The 20,069-nt window shown below is 61.9% G+C and overlaps 2 protein-coding genes across 4 annotated transcripts; both read left to right on the top strand.

Moving 5' to 3' along the window:
• The first annotated feature begins 677 nt into the window (after window positions 1-677).
• On the top strand, window positions 678-17,701 carry Guk1 (guanylate kinase 1). Of its 3 annotated transcripts, none has more exons than XM_047537991.1 (8): window positions 678-814; window positions 8,088-8,201; window positions 8,468-8,509; window positions 9,029-9,125; window positions 9,599-9,737; window positions 9,806-9,890; window positions 10,261-10,346; window positions 10,530-10,896. In XM_047537991.1, the coding sequence occupies exons 1-8, from the start codon at window positions 754-756 to the stop codon at window positions 10,563-10,565; spliced, it is 660 nt and encodes a 219-aa protein (XP_047393947.1). In that variant the 5' UTR covers window positions 678-753; the 3' UTR covers window positions 10,566-10,896. The 3 variants fall into 3 exon arrangements, 2 of the variants coding, with proteins under 2 accessions (XP_047393947.1, XP_047393948.1); XM_047537992.1 differs by lacking the exon at window positions 678-814 and adding an exon at window positions 5,868-5,997; XR_007106839.1 differs by lacking the exon at window positions 678-814 and adding an exon at window positions 17,563-17,701 and having other exon boundaries at window positions 10,530-10,664.
• Gjc2 (gap junction protein gamma 2) lies at window positions 11,750-19,646 on the top strand. The gene is made up of 2 exons (XM_047537984.1): window positions 11,750-11,869; window positions 17,563-19,646. Exon 2 carries the CDS (start codon window positions 17,582-17,584, stop codon window positions 18,887-18,889), a length of 1,308 nt encoding a protein of 435 aa, XP_047393940.1. The 5' UTR covers window positions 11,750-11,869; window positions 17,563-17,581; the 3' UTR covers window positions 18,890-19,646.
• The last annotated feature ends 423 nt before the right edge of the window (window positions 19,647-20,069 follow it).

Genomic DNA, 20,069 nt, shown 5'->3' with positions numbered 1-20,069 from the left:
TCCCTGTCCCAGGAGAAGCTGTTGTGTCCTTCACAGCCTAGAAGTGTCACTGCCCACAAGAATAAAGAAACTTGGGGCTGGGGATATAGCTCAGTTCATAGAGCACAAGGCCCTGAGTTCAATCCCCAGCACCGCAAAAACAAACAAATAAATAAACAAAATAGCACTTAAGCCCGGGAACTGGAGCAGCAGCCCTCTCAAGGACACCCCAGAGACACTATCATATCTTTGGTAATATCTGGGTCCGAGCCCTTGTGTCACTGTCATTCTAAAAGCCTGTGTTCTCCCTGGCAGGGAGAATCACGGCCTACGGTCCTGTTTCTCCTTTGCTAGGAAAGCAATAAGAGTGCTATTTCTTTTTTTTTTTTCCGTCCGCGGTGCTGGGGATCGAACCCAGGGCCTTCTACTTGCGAGGCGAGCACTCTACCAACTGAGCTACCTCCCCAGCCCAAAGTTTGCTATTTCTTAAACCGTCTCTCTGCGGGCCGACAGGCTATGTGTGCCCGTCGGTCGGAGGGCGCTGCGCAGACCGTGTGTCCCTACAGAGGCTGGCCGGTGCCGTCCGCGTCCGGGTGCAAGGCGGCCGGCGCGGGGATGTGACGTCAGCGGAGGTGGCTGGCGCGGGCGGTGACTACAGGCCCGCGTGGGCGGGGCCGGCGCGGCGCTGTGACGCATCACGTATAAGCGCGGGTACCGGCGCGGCGCTGTGACGCAGACCTCGCGCAGGGCGGGGCGGCGGCGGCCGGCCCCCTCATGCTGCGGCGCCCGCTGGCCGGGCTGGCGGCGGCCGCCCTGGGCCGGGCCCCTTTGGACGGTGAGTGCGGCGCGGGCTGCTGGCGGCGGCTTGTCCGGAGCCTGCGGTGGCGACCGTCCTGGTTGGACGCCTGGCAGAGAGGACGCGTTCCTCTCTGGTCCTCAAACGTTGGGGGCGGGATGGGCGCAGGGTCGCAGCCGCCGGCAGGCCGCGCGTTCCGCGTCCGCGCCCTTCCCGGAGGCCGCAGGGCCCGGGTCACCGCAGCCGCCGGACCGGCTCTCCCGAGCTCGGCCGCGACGTGCCGCCGCCCCCCATCCCGCCCCCGGGCGCCCGCGGTTCCGGAGCGCGGCCTCGGCAGAGGCGGGAGCGCGCGGGGCAGTGCCCGGAGCAGGCCCGACCCGATCCTGCGGTCCTCGGTGTCCGTTCCCTGAGCCACGATGGGTTCACAGGCCACAGAGAGTCGCAAGCCGCGAGAACGCAGCTCTTTCCCCTCGCAGCACTCGGTTCCCCCTGAGCCCCCTGGTCACTCGCCACACTTGCACAGTGGCGTGCAAGAGGGACGCCTGAGAAGCTTAGGCAGTGCGGGCTGCGGGCTGCGCGGGGATGGCGCGGGAGATGGAGGGAGGCCCGCCCCGAGGTGCGCGGCCGCACAGAGCCTTAGCGCAGCGCCTCTGCGGCTTGTCGGCCTCGGCTAGAGTGGGCCCCGCGTGGCCCTCATGGCGGGACCCGCTGCTCTGCTGCAGCCCAGCGGGGACAGGAAGGCGGAGGCTTCTCTCTGGTGATTTTCCTGAGCAGGGCTGTTGGTGAGTGACCACGTGATGGGGTCAGAGTGCTGCCTTGTTCCGTCTTGGCTCCTCCTCGTACGGGTCTTGAGTGACGGGTTTGCATCTGGTGAGATGGATAAGCACCCACGTCTGATGTTCCTGATGTGATTTGGGATGTCCATGCGTCCAAGTGCTCCTTGATTTAGTTTGGCAAGTTGGCATGTATGTTATTTATCATTGTGTGCCTTATGGTGCTGCCAGGCAGATGGTCGGCTTTTACTTGAATAAACAAGGTGTGGAGTCATTCTGTTTTGGCACTTATACTCAAAATGAGTGGTTTATGGCAAACTACTGCTTTACAAAATGGAGTAAATCGGGTTTGGGGGCAACCTGAGAGCTGCTGTTCTGTACCTGATGGACTAACCCAAAGCAGGGCAGAGCCGGCTTTCCACATGAGGAGTCCAGGAGTTCCTGTAGGTGATGCTTGGGTAGGAGCAGGTGAAGGTGCCATGTGGTTCCTGTTCTGAGGAGAGGGTGGAAGCTAGGCGATAGCTGACCAGTCTTGGGGAGAGTCAAGGGAAGAGGAGGAAGGCAGTTTGCTTCTGTAGAAGGGTGTCCCTTAAGGTCACCCCTGCAGGGTCCTTGGAGGACTCTGCTGCCAGAGCATGGGCTTTTCTGGAGTTTTCTGTCACCCTTAGACTTTCCAGACTATGTCTTGCTCTGAAGAAGTCAGGAAAACTTTCTTCCTCAGCCTCCAGGAAAGACAGGTCAGGATGGGCTCTGCCACTTGGGGGGTCTCCTGTTTCAGTAGAATTTCCTGCCATGCTGGCCAGTGATGCCACTGCCCTTCCTTGAGACTCTGGAAATACCTTGGCCCAGCACTAGGTTTTGACTGGAAAAAACAAGACCAGCAGCTTCCTGAAGTTGTGAACTTGAATACATTAGGTCTCGCTCCTGGCACCCCAGGCTTGCACCTCTGTTTTGGCACATGCAGAATAGTCAGGAAATACATCGAGATGGCTGAAGGAAGAGGTGGAAGGATCGGATGGGAGGAGAGTGACCCACATCACCAGGAAGGGAAGGGAGCGCGAGGGTGAGCCCAGGGAAGCAAGTGGAGGAGGACACGGCCTGTGTATCAGCTCCAGGCTGCTCCCTGTCCCTGCCGTTGCTGGGCCTGGGTCTCTTGCACGGAGGGCTACTGCCAGGCCCCGTGGAGCCCTCCACTCTACTCTTCTTTGGTCACTCTCCCTCGTGCTTGTTCTGCCCTTGTTCCTTTTTCTTGCTGGGGAGAAGCTCAGCAGGGTGGTGTCAGCAAGGTATGGCAGCCTGCACAGGGTGGGCTACTGTGTGCTGTTGGGCCCTCCTGGGCAGGCGGTAGGTCCTGTCCCACTTGGGTAGGGGATGAGACTGAGAATGCCCAGGCTGATCCAGGTGCTGGTTGGTTGGTTTGTTTTGGGGGGTAATGGGGCTTTACTACTAGGCTACTAGCCCTTTTTATTTATTTATTTATTTTCTAGAGATAGGATCTTACTCAATTGCTGAGGGCCAAAGTTGCCGAGGCTGGCCTTAAACTTGTTATCCTTCTGCCTAAGCCTTCCAAGTCATTGGGATTACAGGCGGGCATTACTGCATCTGATCCAGGTGCCGTCTTATTTATTTTTTTAAATATTTTGTTTTAGTTGTGGGTGGACACAACTTTATTTTTACGTGGTGCTGAGAATTGAACACAGGGCTTCACATATGCTAGGTGAGCATTCTACCACTGCGCCCCAGCCCCAGCCCCAAGTGCTGTCTTATTTAGAAAAAGCTCCTGAGGGCTGGATGGTCTCAGGCTGGCACATGTCACCGGGGTGCTCAGACCCACTTGTTTCTCAGGAGAGGGCCAGAGGGAACTGACAGCTCTGGTCTGTTGGTGTCTCCTGGAGGCAGAGGGCAGAGGGTGGTGGGGCTGTGGCAGAATCCAGTCCTGGGGCAGGCCCTGGGGAGCAGAGGAGCAGGGCCACTGTGCACGGTAGCCAGTCCTGGTAGCTCCCCAGCAAATGCCCCCGGGTAAGGGTCCCTCCTGAACTCCTGTGGAAATCTCTTGCATCTCAGCCACTTCTTACAGTTATGGGGCTTTTAGAAACTGAAAGAACTAAAGAGCAAAGGGTTCAGAGCACTTTCCATAGTGTCCCCAGAACACGTTGCCTCTGGCCTACGGTTGGACTCAGTTCTTTGGTGGGTGCCAGAGTGAGAATCAGCCGTGCGTGTGTGCCCCGCGGCGGGCAGGGGCCCTGGAGAGGCTCTGCAGGGCCACGCTGGTGTCCCTGCCCCTCTTGGAGGTAGAACAGGAGGGGTGCCTCCTCCTGGAGAGGCGGGTGCCCGGCAGGGACCTGGCAGGGGTGGAGCCGGCCGTGACTCGGTGTGTGCCTGCACTGTCACAGAGCAAAGGCCCCGCCAAGCTGGGGCAGCCACAGCAGTCCTTTCTCACCTCAGTCCTTGGGGTCTTGTCAGAAAGGTAGCAGGCGTGAGTTTATGGAAGGGATAGGAAAAGGGGACTCTTCAGGAGAGAGTGGGTCCCCTCAGAGAGAAGGACAGTGTGCCCCTCCTGCCCTCCAGTTTTATTAGAGTCCCAGGGAAGTTTCCAGACCGTCCGTCCTGGTCCACGTCTTGACTTCTGACAGCAGGTGGACATCAGACTGTGATGCTATGGGGACAACTCTAGGTCACTTTGACCCATACTGACTAGTTCTGATTGGACTGCTCTTACCAGTTTTACGTTGGGGATTAGCCTTGCTTCAGAGTGCTGGGGCTGCCTCCTGTGTGGTCACAACAGTCCCTCAGGATCTCTGCCTTCTCATGCAGATGGCGGGAACGGGACATATCCTGTGGCTGTAGGTGAATTGCTCTTTGAAAGAACACCAACACCGCGGGCCCAGCCTACAAATCATCCCCTGATCTCTGTTCTCACTCCTCACATCTGCCCCGTCCCTGTCACCACTCTGTCCCCTGACTGCCACCACAGCCCACGGTGAGTGGCTCACTCCTCACATCTGCCCCGTCCCTGTCACCACTCTGTCCCCTGACTGCCACCACAGCCCACGGTGAGTGGCTCACTCCTCACATCTGCCCTGTCACCACTCTGTCCCCTGACTGCCACCACAGCCCACAGTGAGTGGCTCACTCCTCACATCTGCCCTGTCACCACTCTGTCCCCTGACTGCCACCACAGCCCACAGTGAGTGGCTCACTCCTCACATCTGCCCCGTCCCTGTCACCACTCTGTCCCCTGACTGCCACCACAGCCCACGGTGAGTGGCTCACTCCTCACATCTGCCCTGTCACCACTCTGTCCCCTGACTGCCACCACAGCCCACAGTGAGTGGCTCACTCCTCACATCTGCCCCGTCCCTGTCACCACTCTGTCCCCTGACTGCCACCACAGCCCACAGTGAGTGGCTCACTCCTCACATCTGCCCTGTCACCACTCTGTCCCCTGACTGCCACCACAGCCCACGGTGAGTGGCTCACTCCTCACATCTGCCCTGTCACCACTCTGTCCCCTGACTGCCACCACAGCCCACGGTGAGTGGTCCTGGAGACGGTGCAGGCTCCCCTCCTCCCACGTCTGGCTCCCAAGTCTGGGCTCGGCCCAGCCTGGGCGTCCACCCCCCAGGTGGGGCGGCCTGCTTGCTGGTGTCACCAGGTGGCCCAGCGGTGCTCCCAGGTGGATCTGGGCCCTTGAGGCGTCCTCCCCTCAGCCTTGTTTTTCTGTTTTAGTGCTGCTCCTCCTGGTACGCTAGTGCTCGTCCTTCCATCTTGGTTTCTCCTTTTAGCAACCAAAGTAGGTGTGCTGTGGCTGCTTGTGGGAGCCCGTGTGCTTGTCAGGAATGAAACGTCCCCTTCTTTTTTGGGCAGTGAGGGATTGATCCCAGGGGCACTAACCACTGAGCCACATCCCCAGCCCTGTTTGGTATTTTATTTAGAGACAGGGTCTCACTGAGTTTCTTAGCACCTTGCCTTTGCTGAGACTGGCTTTGAACTTGTGGTCCTCCTGTCTCAGCCTCCTGAGCCGCTGGGATTACAGGTGTGCACCACCAAGCCCAGCAAAATGCTCCCTTCTTATGAGGGAGAGACCTTCAATGTAGGGACCTTTCCTTGGTGAGGTTCAGGCAACCAATAACAAAACCAAAGCTGAGCGTCAGCAGTAGAAACTATTCAGTAGCCCCTCCCCCCCGACCCGGGGTGTCAGAGTCATGAACATGGACTAGCAGATATCAGGGCTTCTGGGAAAGGGGAGGCTGTTTTCTGGGATCCATGTGCCACCTGTTATGTAGACCTTCCTGGTTGCTTCCAGGGCCACTCGCCTGTCAGGGTGCTGGTCAGCGTGTCGTTTGGCACACAAGTCGGGTGATCCTGAAGCTTGAGGCCCTTGACCCAGCTGGCTACATGTAGCCTGTAGTCCTCTTTTGGGCATCCAGTCTTTGCACTTGAGCACAGGTAGGGTGGGGCACACTAGCCAGGCTGCTTAGACAGGTGCTGGGGAATGCACTGACCTGGACAGCCCCAGAGTGAGCCCTGCCGCGAACCCATGTTACCCTCAAGGGAACCAGGAGCTCCAGAAGCTGGCCTGGGCCACAGGGCTCCTGTGTCCTGGGAGGCTCTGGGGTCACAAGAAACTGAGTGTGCCAAGTCAGCAGGATGCAGGGCAGCTGCAGGCCACCAGCCTGTGGCCACCCGGGAAGATCTTGACCTGAGTGCCTAGTATGGGCAGGAGGGAGGGTAGCCCTGTGAAGCCAGGATGTGTAGCTGGGAGGGCTGTGGAGGAGGCAGCAGGGCTGGGGTGGAGGTGAGGCCAGGGCCAGGGTGGTGGTGAGCTCCATGCGTGGGGTGCCTGGACACACAGAGAAGGTGGCACACAGGGCAGTGTGACAGCTGGAGACCTGTTGTGAGAAGACACCTCGTGCCAGAGCACTCTGTCACTGACATGCCAGTGACGTGGGCCAGTCTCCCCGATCCCCTCTTCCTGTTGTTTATTTTAATTGTTTTAGTCATAGATGGACAAAATACTCTTTTTTAAATTACTTTTATGTGGTGCTGAGGATGGAACCCAGTGCCTGTCACATACTAGGCAGGCTCTACCACTCAGCCGCAGCCCCAGCCTCTCCCATGTATTTTTATAGGCAGTCCCATGTGTTTCTTCTCAAGAACATATACAAATGCACGCATTTCCAGTGTGCGCACGCTTGTGCCGTGTTGAGTGCATGTGCCTCATAGAGGCACCTGTGTGCAGTGTCCTGCAGTGTGTCCTCCTGTGTGAACAGCCCTCGGGTGCTCTGAGATTACCTCGTGGCCTACATTGGGGATTAAGAAAGCAGCCTGCCCAAGCAGGTGCCCTTCCTGCAGGCACCGTGCCTCTGACAGCCCTGCTGGGAGCTGTCTTGAGCCCTACCCCTGCAGGGCCAAGGTGCTTGCAACCCTCCAACTCCCACACAGCACAGAGAGGCAGCCTGGGTCCCCGGCACCCTGCCTGGACTTCTCTCCCTCCCACCCTCACCCTGTGCTGCCCTGGGCAGCCCCGGCCTTGCATCCCTCAGCTCACACAGGCTGGGGAGGGTGGGGCAAGGAACTTCCTTTTCCTTCCTGCTTGGTATGGGGGGTGAGGGCCCCGGGATCAAGCTCTCAGAAGGGCAGGGTTGGGCACTCGGGGATTTAGCTCAGAAGGGCGGGGTTGAGTGCCCAGGGGATTTATCTCTCAGAAGGGCAGGATGCAGGCTTGTCAGAGATTAGCCCCCAGCCTTGAGTGCAGAACAACTGTAGCCTCGCCCCAGGCTGACCAAGCAGGTGGGTGCTGTCCCAGGGAGACTGGAGGGGCTGGCTAGGCAGGGTCCCCAGGAAAAGGAAGCCTGCTCAGGGCCAGGTTGGTGGACAAGTGAATTGGGGTGGTCAAAGGCAGGGAGACCATGGGGTCTGGGCTGGAATTCAGTTGGTCCGAGGGAGATACCAGCAGATCCATAAGGAAGGAAACTGGTATAAGATTGTGCTGAACTCCGGGGTGGGCTCAGCTGATCCCACATACCTCCCCTTGGTACAGGCCTCTCAGGACCCTTGTCCGCCATAGGTGTTGAGCCCTTAGCCACTTCCAGCTTCACTTCCCCTCCCAGCCCCACCTGCCAGCAGCCCATGCTTCCTGGACTCTGGCATCAGAGATGGGATGGGGCTCCCAAATCTAGTGGGAGTTTCCCAGGACAGACTTGGATTGAGCAGATCTTGATGAGACCACCTCTGTGGGGACAGAAACGTCCCTCCTCAGTCCCAACCACACAGCAGGCAGTCCACCTGTAGGAACCAAAGCTAGGCTCCCACGTGGGGTGGGGGGTGTCAGGGTCCCAGAGGGGTAGCCCTGGGGGGTGGGGCTGGGGCCCCGTCAGCCGGTCTCCTTGCTGTGGCCTTTGCTGGACTAGCCCTTCTGTGCTCAGTGGGCATTGCATGGAGACAGCTCTGGGGGCCCTCGCCCCACTGCCTCCTGGGTGCCAAGTGCTGGCATGGGTGGGGACACAGCTGCCCACAGCTGCCCTGCCTCTGCACAGGCATGTCAGGACCCAGGCCCGTGGTGCTGAGTGGGCCGTCCGGGGCCGGGAAGAGCACCCTGTTGAAGAGGCTGCTCCAGGAGCACAGCAGCGTCTTTGGCTTCAGCGTGTCCCGTGAGTGCTTCGGGGACGTGAGGGCACGGGCTGCAGAGGTGGGTGTTGTCCCCAGCATGGAGCCGCTCTGGGGTTGCTCTCCTCACCTCCGTTCCTGGGGCCTGAGTCTGCAGCAGGCAGCCTGGGCCCGCGGCCCCCGAAGGGTAGGGCTGGGCTGCTGCACCCTCCTGCTACTGTGTGCCCCAGGCTGAGCGCACTGCCAGGGAAGACCTGCGGAGTTGGTGGGCCCCGGGGTCTCCTCAATGGGTGATGGGTCTTTTTCATAGATACCACGAGGGACCCACGGCCTGGTGAGGAGAATGGCAAAGGTGAGCTGGTCTGGGCAGTCTGTGGGCCCTGGGCTCCAGCTGGCATGGAGGTGGCACTGGGAAGTCTCCTTATCCTCTGCTTCTTGACTGCAGTGCACACGGTGGTCTCCCCATCTCTAAGAAGGTCCCTGCCCTCAGGGTGGTGGGTGTAATTAGGTCCTGCACCTTCTGTCCACAGGTTAGAGGGCTGGGGGCCTGACCAGGTCTGCCCTGAGCTTGGCCCTGCTGCTCTGTGGTGTGCTGGTAGTGTACGCCTTCAGCACCCTGGACACTACACGTCCACGTGGACAGGGCTCTTCCTGCCTGCCTGATGCATGGCCCAGGGGTCCCTGGCTCCCCCGTGGAACCTGGCAGTCTCCAGACCCCACAAAGACCATATAAGCAGTGGCACATGGCCACATGGCCACATGGCCAGAGCAGCCCGGATTTGGGATGGAAGGACACGTCAGCACGCCAGGAAATGGGGATGCTGGCTGGGCAGGGCAGTGGTCACCTCTAGACAACATTCCTCTTCTTCAGATTACTACTTTGTGACCAGGGAGGTGATGCAGCGCGACATCGCCGCTGGGGACTTCATTGAGCATGCCGAGTTCTCGGGGAACCTGTATGGGACAAGGTGGGCTGTGCGGGGTAGGCCTAGAATCCCTGGGGCCCTGGGTCAGGGTCCCCTGGCGTGGTAGCAGGGGGCTCTCTTGAGTCCTCCCCTCCACACGCTCCATCGGTCTGCCTGCTGCAGTCTGCCCTTCCCCAGCTGCCCTGGAGCCTTCAAGCCTGGTGGGGTAACCTGAGCACCAGGAGGGATGGACAGACAGACACAGGCCCCTCAGGCCTCTCCAGAAGCCTGGGCCAGGCAGTACCCACCAAGGGCAGCCCCAAACGTGGCTGCAGGACAGGAACTATGCTGGTAGGGGGCCCGGTAGGGGTGGTAGGGGTGTGCTGGGGTCAGGTGAGGCCCTGCAGCTGCCCAGGCCAGGCCCAGGGGAGACTGAGGGGTAGGGGCCAAGTCCCTCCGAAGCTCTTGGAGGCCTTGGGGACTGGCAGAGCAGAGCAGTGCGGCGGGTCTCTGACTGAGCCCCACTCTCACCCCAGCAAGGCGGCGGTGCGGGCCGTGCAGGCCATGAACCGCATCTGCGTGCTGGACGTGGACCTGCAGGGTGTGCGCAACATCAAGAAGACGGACCTTCGCCCCATCTACATCTCTGTGCAGCCTCCATCTCTGGACGTGCTGGTGGGTGCCCGGGGCAGGGGTGAGTGGGCCGCCGGGAGACTCTGACCCCACGTGGGCCTGCTTTCTAGGAGCAGCGACTGCGCCAGCGCAACACAGAGACAGAGGAGAGCCTGGCGAAGCGGCTGGCCGCCGCTCGGGCAGACATGGACAGCAGTGAGTGCAGCTGGGACAGGCCCCGAGGGTCTGCACCCTGCCCCTTCCTGCGTTCTTCCCTCTGGTCTGTGCTCAGCCCCTTTAGGAGGGTCTGCTTGCCTCCTGCTGTCCCTGCCTGCATGGGGCAGCCACATCACAGGCCCCGTGCCAGTGTCCTGGGACCATGGCGTTCAGGTTCCTGGATTCGGGCGTGACAGGACTGAGGCCCTGCTGGGGTTCTGCAGAGCGGAGCGTGTGGCCTGGGACCTGGCCCAGGGGGTCTGCCCTCCCCTAGCCCTGGACAGGCAGGGCTGCCCCACAGATAGCAGCGAGGGCACACAGCGAGGCAGTCAGCTAGGTGTTGCCTGCACCTGACCTCGTCTCCCCCCAGGCAAGGAGCCGGGCCTGTTCGACCTGGTGATCGTCAACGACAACCTGGATGAGGCCTACGCGGCTCTGAAGCAGGCACTCTCTGAGGTGGGCCTCCCTACTGCCTGGCCCTGGGCGGCCCTGCTCAGGCTGCAGCCTCTGGTGGGCTCTAGGGAGGCCTGGGGTTCCCACGCTGGCACTCCAGCACGAGGCCCAGCACATCAGCAGGGTGGGAGGCCCAACCCTCCCCAAGTCCAGCCTGCCCTGACCTCTTCCCTTCCTCCTCGGCAGGAAATCAAGAAAGCGCAAGGGACAAGCCATGCCTGAGGACCAGCTGTCCATCCCACAGGCGCCTCCTGTGCCCCACATCTCTCTGGGCTCCAGGTGCTGCCTAGCTGGACTGCTGAGGATCCATGCAGGACCGGGGTGGGTTCCCCTCATGGGGTGGGCGTAGCTGCTCCTTGCTGGCCACATGGCAGCTCCGCACCTCAGCTGGTGTCCGGCACGTGGGTGGGATTGCTGCCTCCCTCCCTCCCTCCCTCCCTGTGGCTGGAGGACTGAGGTGTCCCCATCTGCGCACCCTGGCTATCTCCGTCCCCTTCCCCTGTCCCTCCCGCTGGAGCGGGACTGACATCCTAATAAAGTGACTGTTGGATTAGAGTGTTGCCACTCTGAGGTTGGGGCCTGACCCTGAACAGGGCCATGGCTACGCCCGTCCACACTGGACCCCTGGTTCCTGGCACTCTGCTCAGGCCCAGCCGGCCCTAAGGGGAGTGCTGGCACCTGGCTCCTTAGCCCACCAGTGTCACCAGTCATCAAAGTGTCAGCCACGGCTGCTCCTGAAGTATGTGCCCCTGGGGAACCCAGGCCCAGACCTGAGAGTCCACCGCTGCCTTCTCTCCCAGTTGTTCCTGATTCAGCCAGGCAGGGCACAGGGCCGAGGCTGCAGGGGCTGGTGTAGGGACAGGTACCCAGGGCCTCAGTTCAGGGTGCAGATCCCTGAGGTCTGGAGGCCAGGAAGACTTGGGCCTCCCAGGGGAGATTGCACTCATCAGGGGTGTGCCTCTTGTGTGCTTGACTCAGGCTGCTGTCCGAGGCCTAGGAGAGCAGTCCCCACCAGGGGCAGCCTCAGTCCTGCCTGGTGCGTGTGCAGGTGAAACCACTCAGGGCAGGACTCAGACACGGGTGCACAAGGATGTGGAGGAGGGAAGCAGGCAGGGAGCCCAGGCGGAAATAGCTAGGGAGACCAGGAGTCTTGTGCTCTGTCCAAAAGCCCAGACGCGTTTCAGGGCGGCATGCCAGAACCAGAACTAGACCTTAGGGCAGAGACATAGGAGAGCGTGGCCCTGGGAAGCCCCCTGGAGGCCTGAGCAGGTGCATTTGGGGGGCCTGCTGTGGGCCTGGGCAGGCCTGTCCAGCTCCCTGCTGCCCCGCCTCCAGGGACAATCAGGGATTCAGACCCTGAAGCCCGCAGGGGGAACAATGGAGCTCTTGAAGGCCCCCCCTCCACCCCCCATTGTGCTTGGTGGCGAGAGGTGGCCCTGGCCCAGCCACACACCCTCGGGAAGGACCAGCATCCAGCCGGCAGGTGGAAGGGCTCAGTAAGACTTGTATTTCCCAGCCTGGAAAAGGTAGGGCTCTGTCCGGGAACACCCCTGCCCCCAGACTCATCCAGGAGCAGGGACTGGGGGTGAACCACTCTCCAGCTGAGGTTGGGTGGCCTCCTGCTGCTGCAGTCCACCTCTTTCCTTGACCTTAGCACCTGTGGGGGGTAGGGGGTTACCAAGGACTCACCCCAGGGAGCACACACTGCTTGTGCTTTGCCTTCTGCCCTGAGGGGGCCCTTCAGGTGTCTGTCCATCTTGGCCCAGCTAACTTTGTGAGCAGAGGCCACTTCAGGGTCCTATGGGCAGCTGGAGCTGAGGGTAGGGAAGCTGGGCCTCAGGGCTGTGCAGGGCCTGGCTCCTGTGCAAGGCATGCAGTCGGCACCTCACCCAGCAGCCGGAGCCCTTCAGAGGCTGGGCTTGGACACGACCCACTTGACTCTGAGGAAGCCGAGGCAAGGGATCCCACCCAGAGGGCCTGCTCCACTGCCAGGAGGCCGTGCCTCTGCATCGTCCAGGACCCGGCAGGCAGGCTCTTCTTTGAGCAGGGGCCTCAGCAGGGGGCAGGGCCAGCCTGGCAAGGACAGGAGGCTGGGAGGGGTTCTGGGTGGCTGGACAGGACTGTTAAGTGTTGGTGTGAAAGTGGATGTGGGGTCCCGAAGAGGAACACTGTGGCTTGGGGGAAGATGGACTTGTCCAGAAGATCCCTGCTGACCACTGACCCAGGGCCACCACAGCCTCTGCACAGGAGGCCCTGGGGCACCTGGAGCCCGGGCTGGGTACGGTGCTCCAGTTCTGGGTCTGGTTGAAGGGGGACACAGCTCCCCTGCTGCTCCACTGTGGGGGGCAGGGGGGGCATGTGGACCCCTGTGGGAATGGGCAACAGCACCCTCCCTGGTGGCTCTGGAGGAGGCTGTCATACCCCCACCCCTCCATCGTCCCCATCCACACCCAGGCCAGCAGCTCCACCTCTGGACTTCTCTCCAGGCTGTCCTGCAGCAGCCTGGCCTGGCCTGTAGGAGCTGTCCCGATGGCCGGGCAGTGGATTGCCCTTGTCCCACGCGGTCTCCCTTTTTGAGGAAGAGGTGGCCCCTCACCTCCTGGATCCTGACCCAGGGGTTCTGTGCCTCCCTGGGGGCTCCACTGCGGGTGGGGAAGGGCAGCAGGCCGGGCCCTGCAGGGAGGAGGCTGCAAGTTGCCCTCGGGAGAGCCAGTGGGGGAGGAGTTGCGGTCACCACAGGGCACCCAGGGTGAGTGGCCCCCCCAACCTGGAGCACCAGGTCCCAGACCAGTAGACCCACAAGATGGCAGCACTTACCTCAGCCCGTGCCTGCATCTGCAGGCAGCTGGGCCCCGGCTGAGTGCCTAGGCCACCTCCCAAGAAGCTCAAGTGTCCACTGACACACTGGACTGCCCCCCAAGCCTGAGGGGCTTCCCCAGGCATGACATGGAATTGAGGGACCCATGGTTGTGTGAGTGTGCAGATGGGTGTGGACCTGAGCATGCACTGGGCACACCTGTGTGGGCGAGAAGGAGGCAGGAGGGAAGGGGGGCTGGAGGGAGGAGGGAGCAGGCTAGGGAGGAGGAGGCAGGAGAGGGAGGCAGACGGACCTGCCAGCACCAGAGCAGCTGGGGGTGCTCACCGCTGCAGCAAGCTCATTGCTGGGGCTGCTGGGCAGTGGACATGGCCAGGGTTCCCAGGGCCTGAAGGTTGGGTCCCGGTGGCTAGGGGTGCACATCCCTGGGGGGCAGTGCACCAGGATGTGCATGGCTGAGGGTCCGTGTGCCAGGCGCCCAGCCTGCCGAGTGTGGAGTTGAGGCTGCTGTGGGTGGGTGTTAGGGCCACCTGTGGGGGCCCTGCGAGGGGACAGTCAGGGCTGGGACCCGGGGAGTGGGCTCTGAGCTGACCTTGGGCTATGGATGGGGTGCTGATGTATGGACAAGGGACAGTCCCCCACCCAGCCCAGCTTGGAAAACACTCAAGGGTGCCCTTCAACAGCCACCAGAGCTGGGGGAGCCCTGCGCTGGCCTCCCCACTCGGGGGGGATATGAGGGAGGTCCCCGGCAGGAGGTGGAGTGTTTTCTGGGTCCTGCATGTCTTCCAGGACCTCGTTCAGGCCCAAGCGAGTGGGGGCTTAAGGGTAGGAAAGTCTTGTGCCCACTGCTGGTCAGTCTGGGGCTGACTGGTCATTCCCCCGTGCCAGTACTGGGTGTGGCTGACCAGGCCGAGTTGGGGTTTCCTGACAGGCAGCCTTTCCTGCTTGCCCTGAGAGACCCGTCCCAGAGGCAACCCTTGCCTCCCAGTGGAGCGGATGCCAGCCCCTAGCACGGGGAGCTCCAACCCGATGGCCCCAAGTGCCTAGGACCGGGGAGCAGCCAGGGCTGACTGGTACAGGGATGCCCTGTAATGAGTCCCCGCCCAACCTTCCCTGTGGGCCCTTAGTGTGAGCCCCCTGCACCCATATCCCTCCTCCAGGCTCCAGAGCCTGTACCTCCGACTTCCCTGGCCTCACCCTGACTGACCACTCCCAGGGCCAGGTGAGGTCACCCCTCCTCCAGCACCATCCTCTTCACTGCCTGCCCCAGGCCTGACACCAGGTGCCCCTTGGAGGAGCTGTGGCGCCATCTCAGACCCCACTGTGGGCCCAGCTCTGGGGGAGGGTCCCCTGCACAGAGGCCCCTGCACTAGACGGTGCGGTTGCAGGGCCAGCGCCTGCCTCTGTGGTGAGCCAGCAGAAAAGCTGGGAAGACAGTGCAGAGCCACAGACCCTGCTTCCCGTGGACGCTGGATGAATGCCCTTGCGCGTTCTGCAGGACGCCCTGCGGGGAAGGATTCAAGTCCTCTGTGCTTTGCTGGGCTGTGGGTTTGGGGAGGAAGATGGCACCCACACAGTGCACTCCATGGGTCATGGCAGACGGTCAGCTGTGACCTCTGCGGAGGTGCCACTCGGTCCTGCTGTCCTGTGGCCGCGGTGGGAGTGTCAGGAACAGCTGCAGCTCCACCTCGGAAGCTCTCTGCTCTCCTCAGTTTGGCCTCACTAGGTGGCTGACGCCTGAGTCGGGATCTGAAACCCGGTCTGTAACCTTACTTTGTCACACAACTCGATGCAGCTCAGCCACTCGGGGGCTCGTGCAGCTGACTGGGTTTCCCGCTGCCAGGCCCCTGCCGTGTTCTTGACGGTGTGTGTCCTGTTCCTGTGCACCGGGTGCACCTCCCTCTCTGAACTCACCTCACATGTCCCCTGCCCCAGCTCTGGAACCAGCCCCTGCTTTCCTCTTACCGGGCATGGAGTTAGAAATGACAACCTGGGGCCAGATCTGTCCTGCTCCTCTGGCTCTTTCCGGGGACAGAGCAAAGATAAGTGTGTGCACAAACCCCTGGTTTTCCACATCCTGTCTGTAAACTTCCTCTGTGAAACTGTCCACCTCTCTGGTAGTCTGGTAGACTGGACGGGAGCTCCTGTGTCTGGCTGCCATGCATGGGAGCGTTCACCCACTACGTGGACAGATGATGGACCGAGAGGCAGGCAGGATGAGGAAGTGAAGGCGTGTGTGTGCATGTGCACAGGCGTGTGTGTGCAGGAGTGTGTGCTGTGCCTGTGCGTGGGGGAGGCAGCAGGACCCAGGGCAGAAGTAAGGGGCAGGTTGCCTGGCGCTGGGTCTGGTGAGATCCTCATCTTTACCTTCCAGGAGCCACCAGATCGCATCCAGGAGGCCTGCTGGGTGGGAACCCCAAGCCACAGGAGGGACAGGCAAAGCAGCTGAGACCCCTCCAGGCAGTGGTGCCCAGGCCGGGCCATACGGAGGGGAGTCTGCCCAGGCACAGCGTTTGCTGATGGACCCAATAGGGGTGGGGAGAAAGCCAGGGAGGATAAGGAGCAGGAATAGGGAGGAATAGGGAGATTGGCATTTGGGTCTGGAATTGGAAGTGCCTGTTGGTGTCTGAGTATGCAAGTTGTGGAGGCATCTGGGCCCAGGAGAGTTTCTGAGCCAGAGGTGTGGATCTGGGAGTCTCCTACGCATGAACTGGGAGCAGGGCCCTGGCTCTTCTAAGCCAGCTCCAGAACCGAAGCACCTAGAGCTGGGTTTGCAGAACAAACGGCCATTACTGCACATGTGTGTGAGCACCAGAAGTCCCCCTTCAGCAAAGCCCTATTACTCAGACCCCATGGCACCGCCAGCCTGGGCCACTGTGTGCCAGTCTGTGTCTGTGAGTGTGTGCGTGAACAAGTGCATGCATGTGGGAATGTGTGTGTGCGTCTGGTGAATAGTAGTGCATGTATTTGTGTCCTCATGTGAGTGATCTTATTTGTGTGCAAGTGCACATCACGTATGTGCATGTTTGGGTGCATCTATGAATGCACGTGAGTCCGAGTGTGTGTGCATATGTATCTGAGTGCATGTTTATGCTTGCAAGTGCATACAGATGTGTTTTCACGTGTATGCACATGCATCTCAGTGTGTATGTGCCTCTGTAAGTGTACATGTGTGCACATGAGGTGTCTGCTTATATGTGCACATGTGTATACAGCAGAGTGTGCACATGCATGTGAGTGTGTGTGTGACCTCAGGAGAGGCTACACAGATGTGAGGAAGTGGGTCCACTTCCTCAGGAACGCTGGCTGCCCCCCTCTTCCTGCCCAGTGGGGAGAGGCCCGAGCTGCATAAAACAGCCAGTAGCGCCGCTGGCCTCACTACTGGCCCCACACCTGCCTGCGGCTGCCTCCTGGGCCCATCCAGGGGAGTGGTTCAGAAGTGTCATTGTCAGTTGCTTGGGGGTCTCCTGCCCCAAGGCCACCCAGGTGCAGGTACTGGCTCCAGGGCCATAAGGAGGGAGGGTCGGTACAAGAGCTGCAGAGCCCCTCTGGGCACATAGATGTGGCTGTCTCTGTCACCGCCCAAGGGTGACCAGGCGTCATTGTGTTTGCAGCCTCACCGGACGCTGTCCACCTGGATAGAGGCTGGCTTCACCCAGCCCCGCAGGTGGGGCTGCCTGGGGAGTCCCGTGGTCTCCTGCTGGGAGAGGCTGCCAGGGGCAGGCTGGGTGCAGCAGACCCGGCAGGGGCTGGGGAGGAGGGGGTCCTTCTGGAGGCACAGGATCTAGAGCTGCTGCGCAGGGTGTGGGGGAGGCAGGGCAGGGCGACGGGGCCTCCAGGCTGGTGGGAGCGTGACGGGTCTCTGAGGGGCTGCGGGAGGGGGCACTGGGGGCTGACAGGGCAATGGGTTGGGGGCCAGAGGAGCTCAGGGGCTACTAGGGCTGGAAGTTGCAGAGGCTGGGAAGCTGGGAAGGCTGGGGAATGGGCCCTGGGAGAGCCCCTCAGATACTGGACATGACTCAGGGGAGGAGTGGGCAAGGTGTTGCCTGGGAACTGACTCTAGTAGGGCTGGCCTTGGTTTCCCACTTCAGGCTCTGTGGCTCTCAGGGCCAGAACAGGGCCCAGACCTGGGGCAGCGGTGCAGCCTCCGCAGGCCCTGGCTTTCCTGGGGAGCTCTGGGAGAGGGGGCATTGGGCAGGTGCTCAGCGAGAGATGAGGCTTTGCTGAAGAAGGTTCTCCCTAAGCCCCAGGGACAGGGTCTCAGGCCTTTCCCGTGCAAGATGGTGAGCTCGGGTCACCAGCAGTATGTAAGCTGAGCGACAGTAGTGCCCCTCAACTGCGCCCTGAGTACCGGGTTTCCAGCTGTCCCCGTCTACCCTCGCTGACTGCTGCCCACGCCCACAGGTCCTGCCCGCCCGCGCCCATGACCAACATGAGCTGGAGCTTCCTGACGCGGCTGCTGGAGGAGATCCACAACCACTCCACCTTCGTGGGCAAGGTGTGGCTCACCGTGCTGGTGGTCTTCCGCATCGTGCTGACGGCTGTGGGCGGCGAGTCCATCTATTCGGATGAGCAATCTAAGTTTACTTGCAACACGCGGCAGCCGGGCTGCGACAACGTCTGCTACGACGCCTTTGCACCCCTGTCGCACGTGCGCTTCTGGGTGTTTCAGATCGTGGTCATCTCTACGCCCTCGGTCATGTACCTGGGCTACGCGGTCCACCGCCTGGCGCGTGCCTCGGAGCAGGAGCGCAGACGCGCGCTCCGCCGCCGCCCGGGGCCCCGCCGCGCTCTGCGGGCGCACCTGCCGCCGCCTGGATGGCCCGAGCCCACCGACCTGGGCGAGGCGGAGCCCATGCTCGGGCTGGAGGAGGAAGAAGAGGAAGAGCCGGGGGCGCCCGAGGGAGCAGGAGAGGACGCGGAGGAAGAGCGCGCAGATGAAGTGGCCGCCAAGGGCGCCGGGGGAGATGGCAAGGCGGCGGGGGCCCCGGGTCCGGCCGGGCAACACGATGGACGGCGACGCATCCAGCGGGAGGGCCTGATGCGAGTGTACGTCGCCCAGCTGGTGGTCAGGGCTGCCTTCGAGGTGGCTTTCCTGGTGGGCCAGTACCTACTGTATGGCTTCGAGGTGCGGCCCTTTTTCGCCTGCAGCCGCCAGCCCTGCCCACACGTGGTGGACTGCTTCGTGTCACGGCCCACGGAGAAGACCGTCTTCCTGCTGGTCATGTACGTGGTCAGCTGCCTGTGCTTGTTGCTCAACCTCTGCGAGATGGCGCACCTGGGCCTGGGCAGCGCGCAGGACGCCGTCCGTGGCCGACGGGGCCCCGCGGCGCCGGCGCCCGGCCCCGCCCCGCGCCCGCCGCCCTGCGCCTTCGCGGCGCCCGCCCCCGGCCTGGCCTGCCCGCCCGACTACAGCCTGGTGGTGCGCGCGGCCGAGCGCGCGCGCGCACACGACCAGAATCTGGCGAATCTGGCGCTGCAGGCGCTGCGCGACGGGGCGGCGGCAGCCGCTGAGCCCGACAGCCCGCCCTGCCCCGCGCTCTCTGCCGCCGCCCGGGGGCCCGCCAGAGCCGGCGCGCCGGCTTCTGGAACCGGCAGCGCCACGTCTGGGGGTACCGTGGGGGAGCAGGGCCGGCCCGGGGCCCATGAGCGGCCGGGTGCCAAGCCCAGGGCCGGCTCTGAGAAGGGCAGCACCGGCAGCAGGGATGGGAAGGCCACTGTGTGGATCTGAGGTCACCGGGGGCTGCTGGGGGAGGGCTGCCGTGGGGCTGCCGTGGAAACCTGGTCTCGGTCCCGGTCAGCCAGTGGCACCAAGGACAGCTCCGGCTTCCCCGCCCGCCTGGTGAAGGACAACGGATGGGAGGAGAAGGGGCTGGAGGCCAATGGGAGGCACTGGCTCTGGCTCGGGCACCTCCGCGACTGAGAGGAGGAGGAGGAGACCTACGTGGCCCTGGGGCCCAGGCCTGACTGACCGCGCCCCTGCTGAGCTGTGTTGGGCCCGCAGAGCCGACCACTGCCCGGCTTCTATTCCTTCCCTCTGAGCTCCCCTGCAGCAACCCGCTGACCACCGGAGTCCCTGAGTGGAATTTTGGGGATTGCACCGTTTCCACTTGCTGCCAGGGTACGCGGTCCCTTTGCCTCACCTTCGGTCTGGAGCCCTGGTTCCTGCAGGGCTGGGGGCGATTCCAGGTCTTCCTATCCCAGGACAGGCACAGGGTGCTGATCTCAGCCTCGACCTGCACCCAGCTCCTGGTTCTCTTGGGGTGATGGACATGACCATCCCTTCTTTGACAAAGAGCATCAGCCATGGATTGCTGCTTAGGTTGACGAGACAGTGGTTGGGGACTGTGGCCATGCTAAGGGAAGAGGTCTCTGGGAAGCCTGCCCATGGCTTCTCTGCCTGCCTCCCTAATTCAGAGCCAGCCTCTGGAACTAAGGGAGCAAAATAAAACTAACTTTTGTTTACAACCACGTGTGTGCATGTGTACAGGTCTGAGCATGCATGAGTGTATGTTAATATGCACACACAGGTAACTGCATGCACTGTGGCTATGCATGGAATGCATACATGCAAGCACGCACACGTGTGTACAAGCGTCCACTACCAGCCACAGGGGACACACAGCTCAGCACCAGCTGGCTGGAGAGGAGACCTCTCCCCAGGGAAAGGCAGGGAGCAAGGCCTGAGATGGAGCTCCTGAAGTCAGACACAAGATGGTGCCACCGGGTGCCCGGCAGCATGCTGGGGCCAGGGCTGGAGGCTCGTTAAGGGTCACAGATGTCAAGAAACACAGGTTGTTCTGCCACCCAGCGGACAGGGCAGCCCGTCTCAGGCCCTGGAGATGCCGGGATGCTGACTAGACTTGGCCGCTCCCAGCCGGGAGCCATCTTGGTGCAGACCCCAGGTGACC

The sequence above is a fragment of the Sciurus carolinensis genome, unplaced genomic scaffold (assembly GCF_902686445.1).
Source record: "Sciurus carolinensis unplaced genomic scaffold, mSciCar1.2, whole genome shotgun sequence".
Classification (NCBI taxonomy): domain Eukaryota; kingdom Metazoa; phylum Chordata; class Mammalia; order Rodentia; family Sciuridae; genus Sciurus; species Sciurus carolinensis.
Note: the sequence above shows the minus strand (reverse complement) of the source record. Positions and strands in the feature narration are given on the sequence as shown.

Coding starts and splice junctions, on each gene's coding strand:
- Guk1 (XM_047537991.1), top strand. CDS start 754: ATGCTGCGGCGCCCGCTGGCCGGGCTGGCGGCGGCCGCCCTGGGCCGG. Junction 815..8,087: donor GGGCCGGGCCCCTTTGGACG/GTGAGTGCGGCG, acceptor GCCTCTGCACAG/GCATGTCAGGACCCAGGCCC. Junction 8,202..8,467: donor CTTTGGCTTCAGCGTGTCCC/GTGAGTGCTTCG, acceptor TCTTTTTCATAG/ATACCACGAGGGACCCACGG.
- Gjc2 (XM_047537984.1), top strand. CDS start 17,582: ATGACCAACATGAGCTGGAGCTTCCTGACGCGGCTGCTGGAGGAGATC.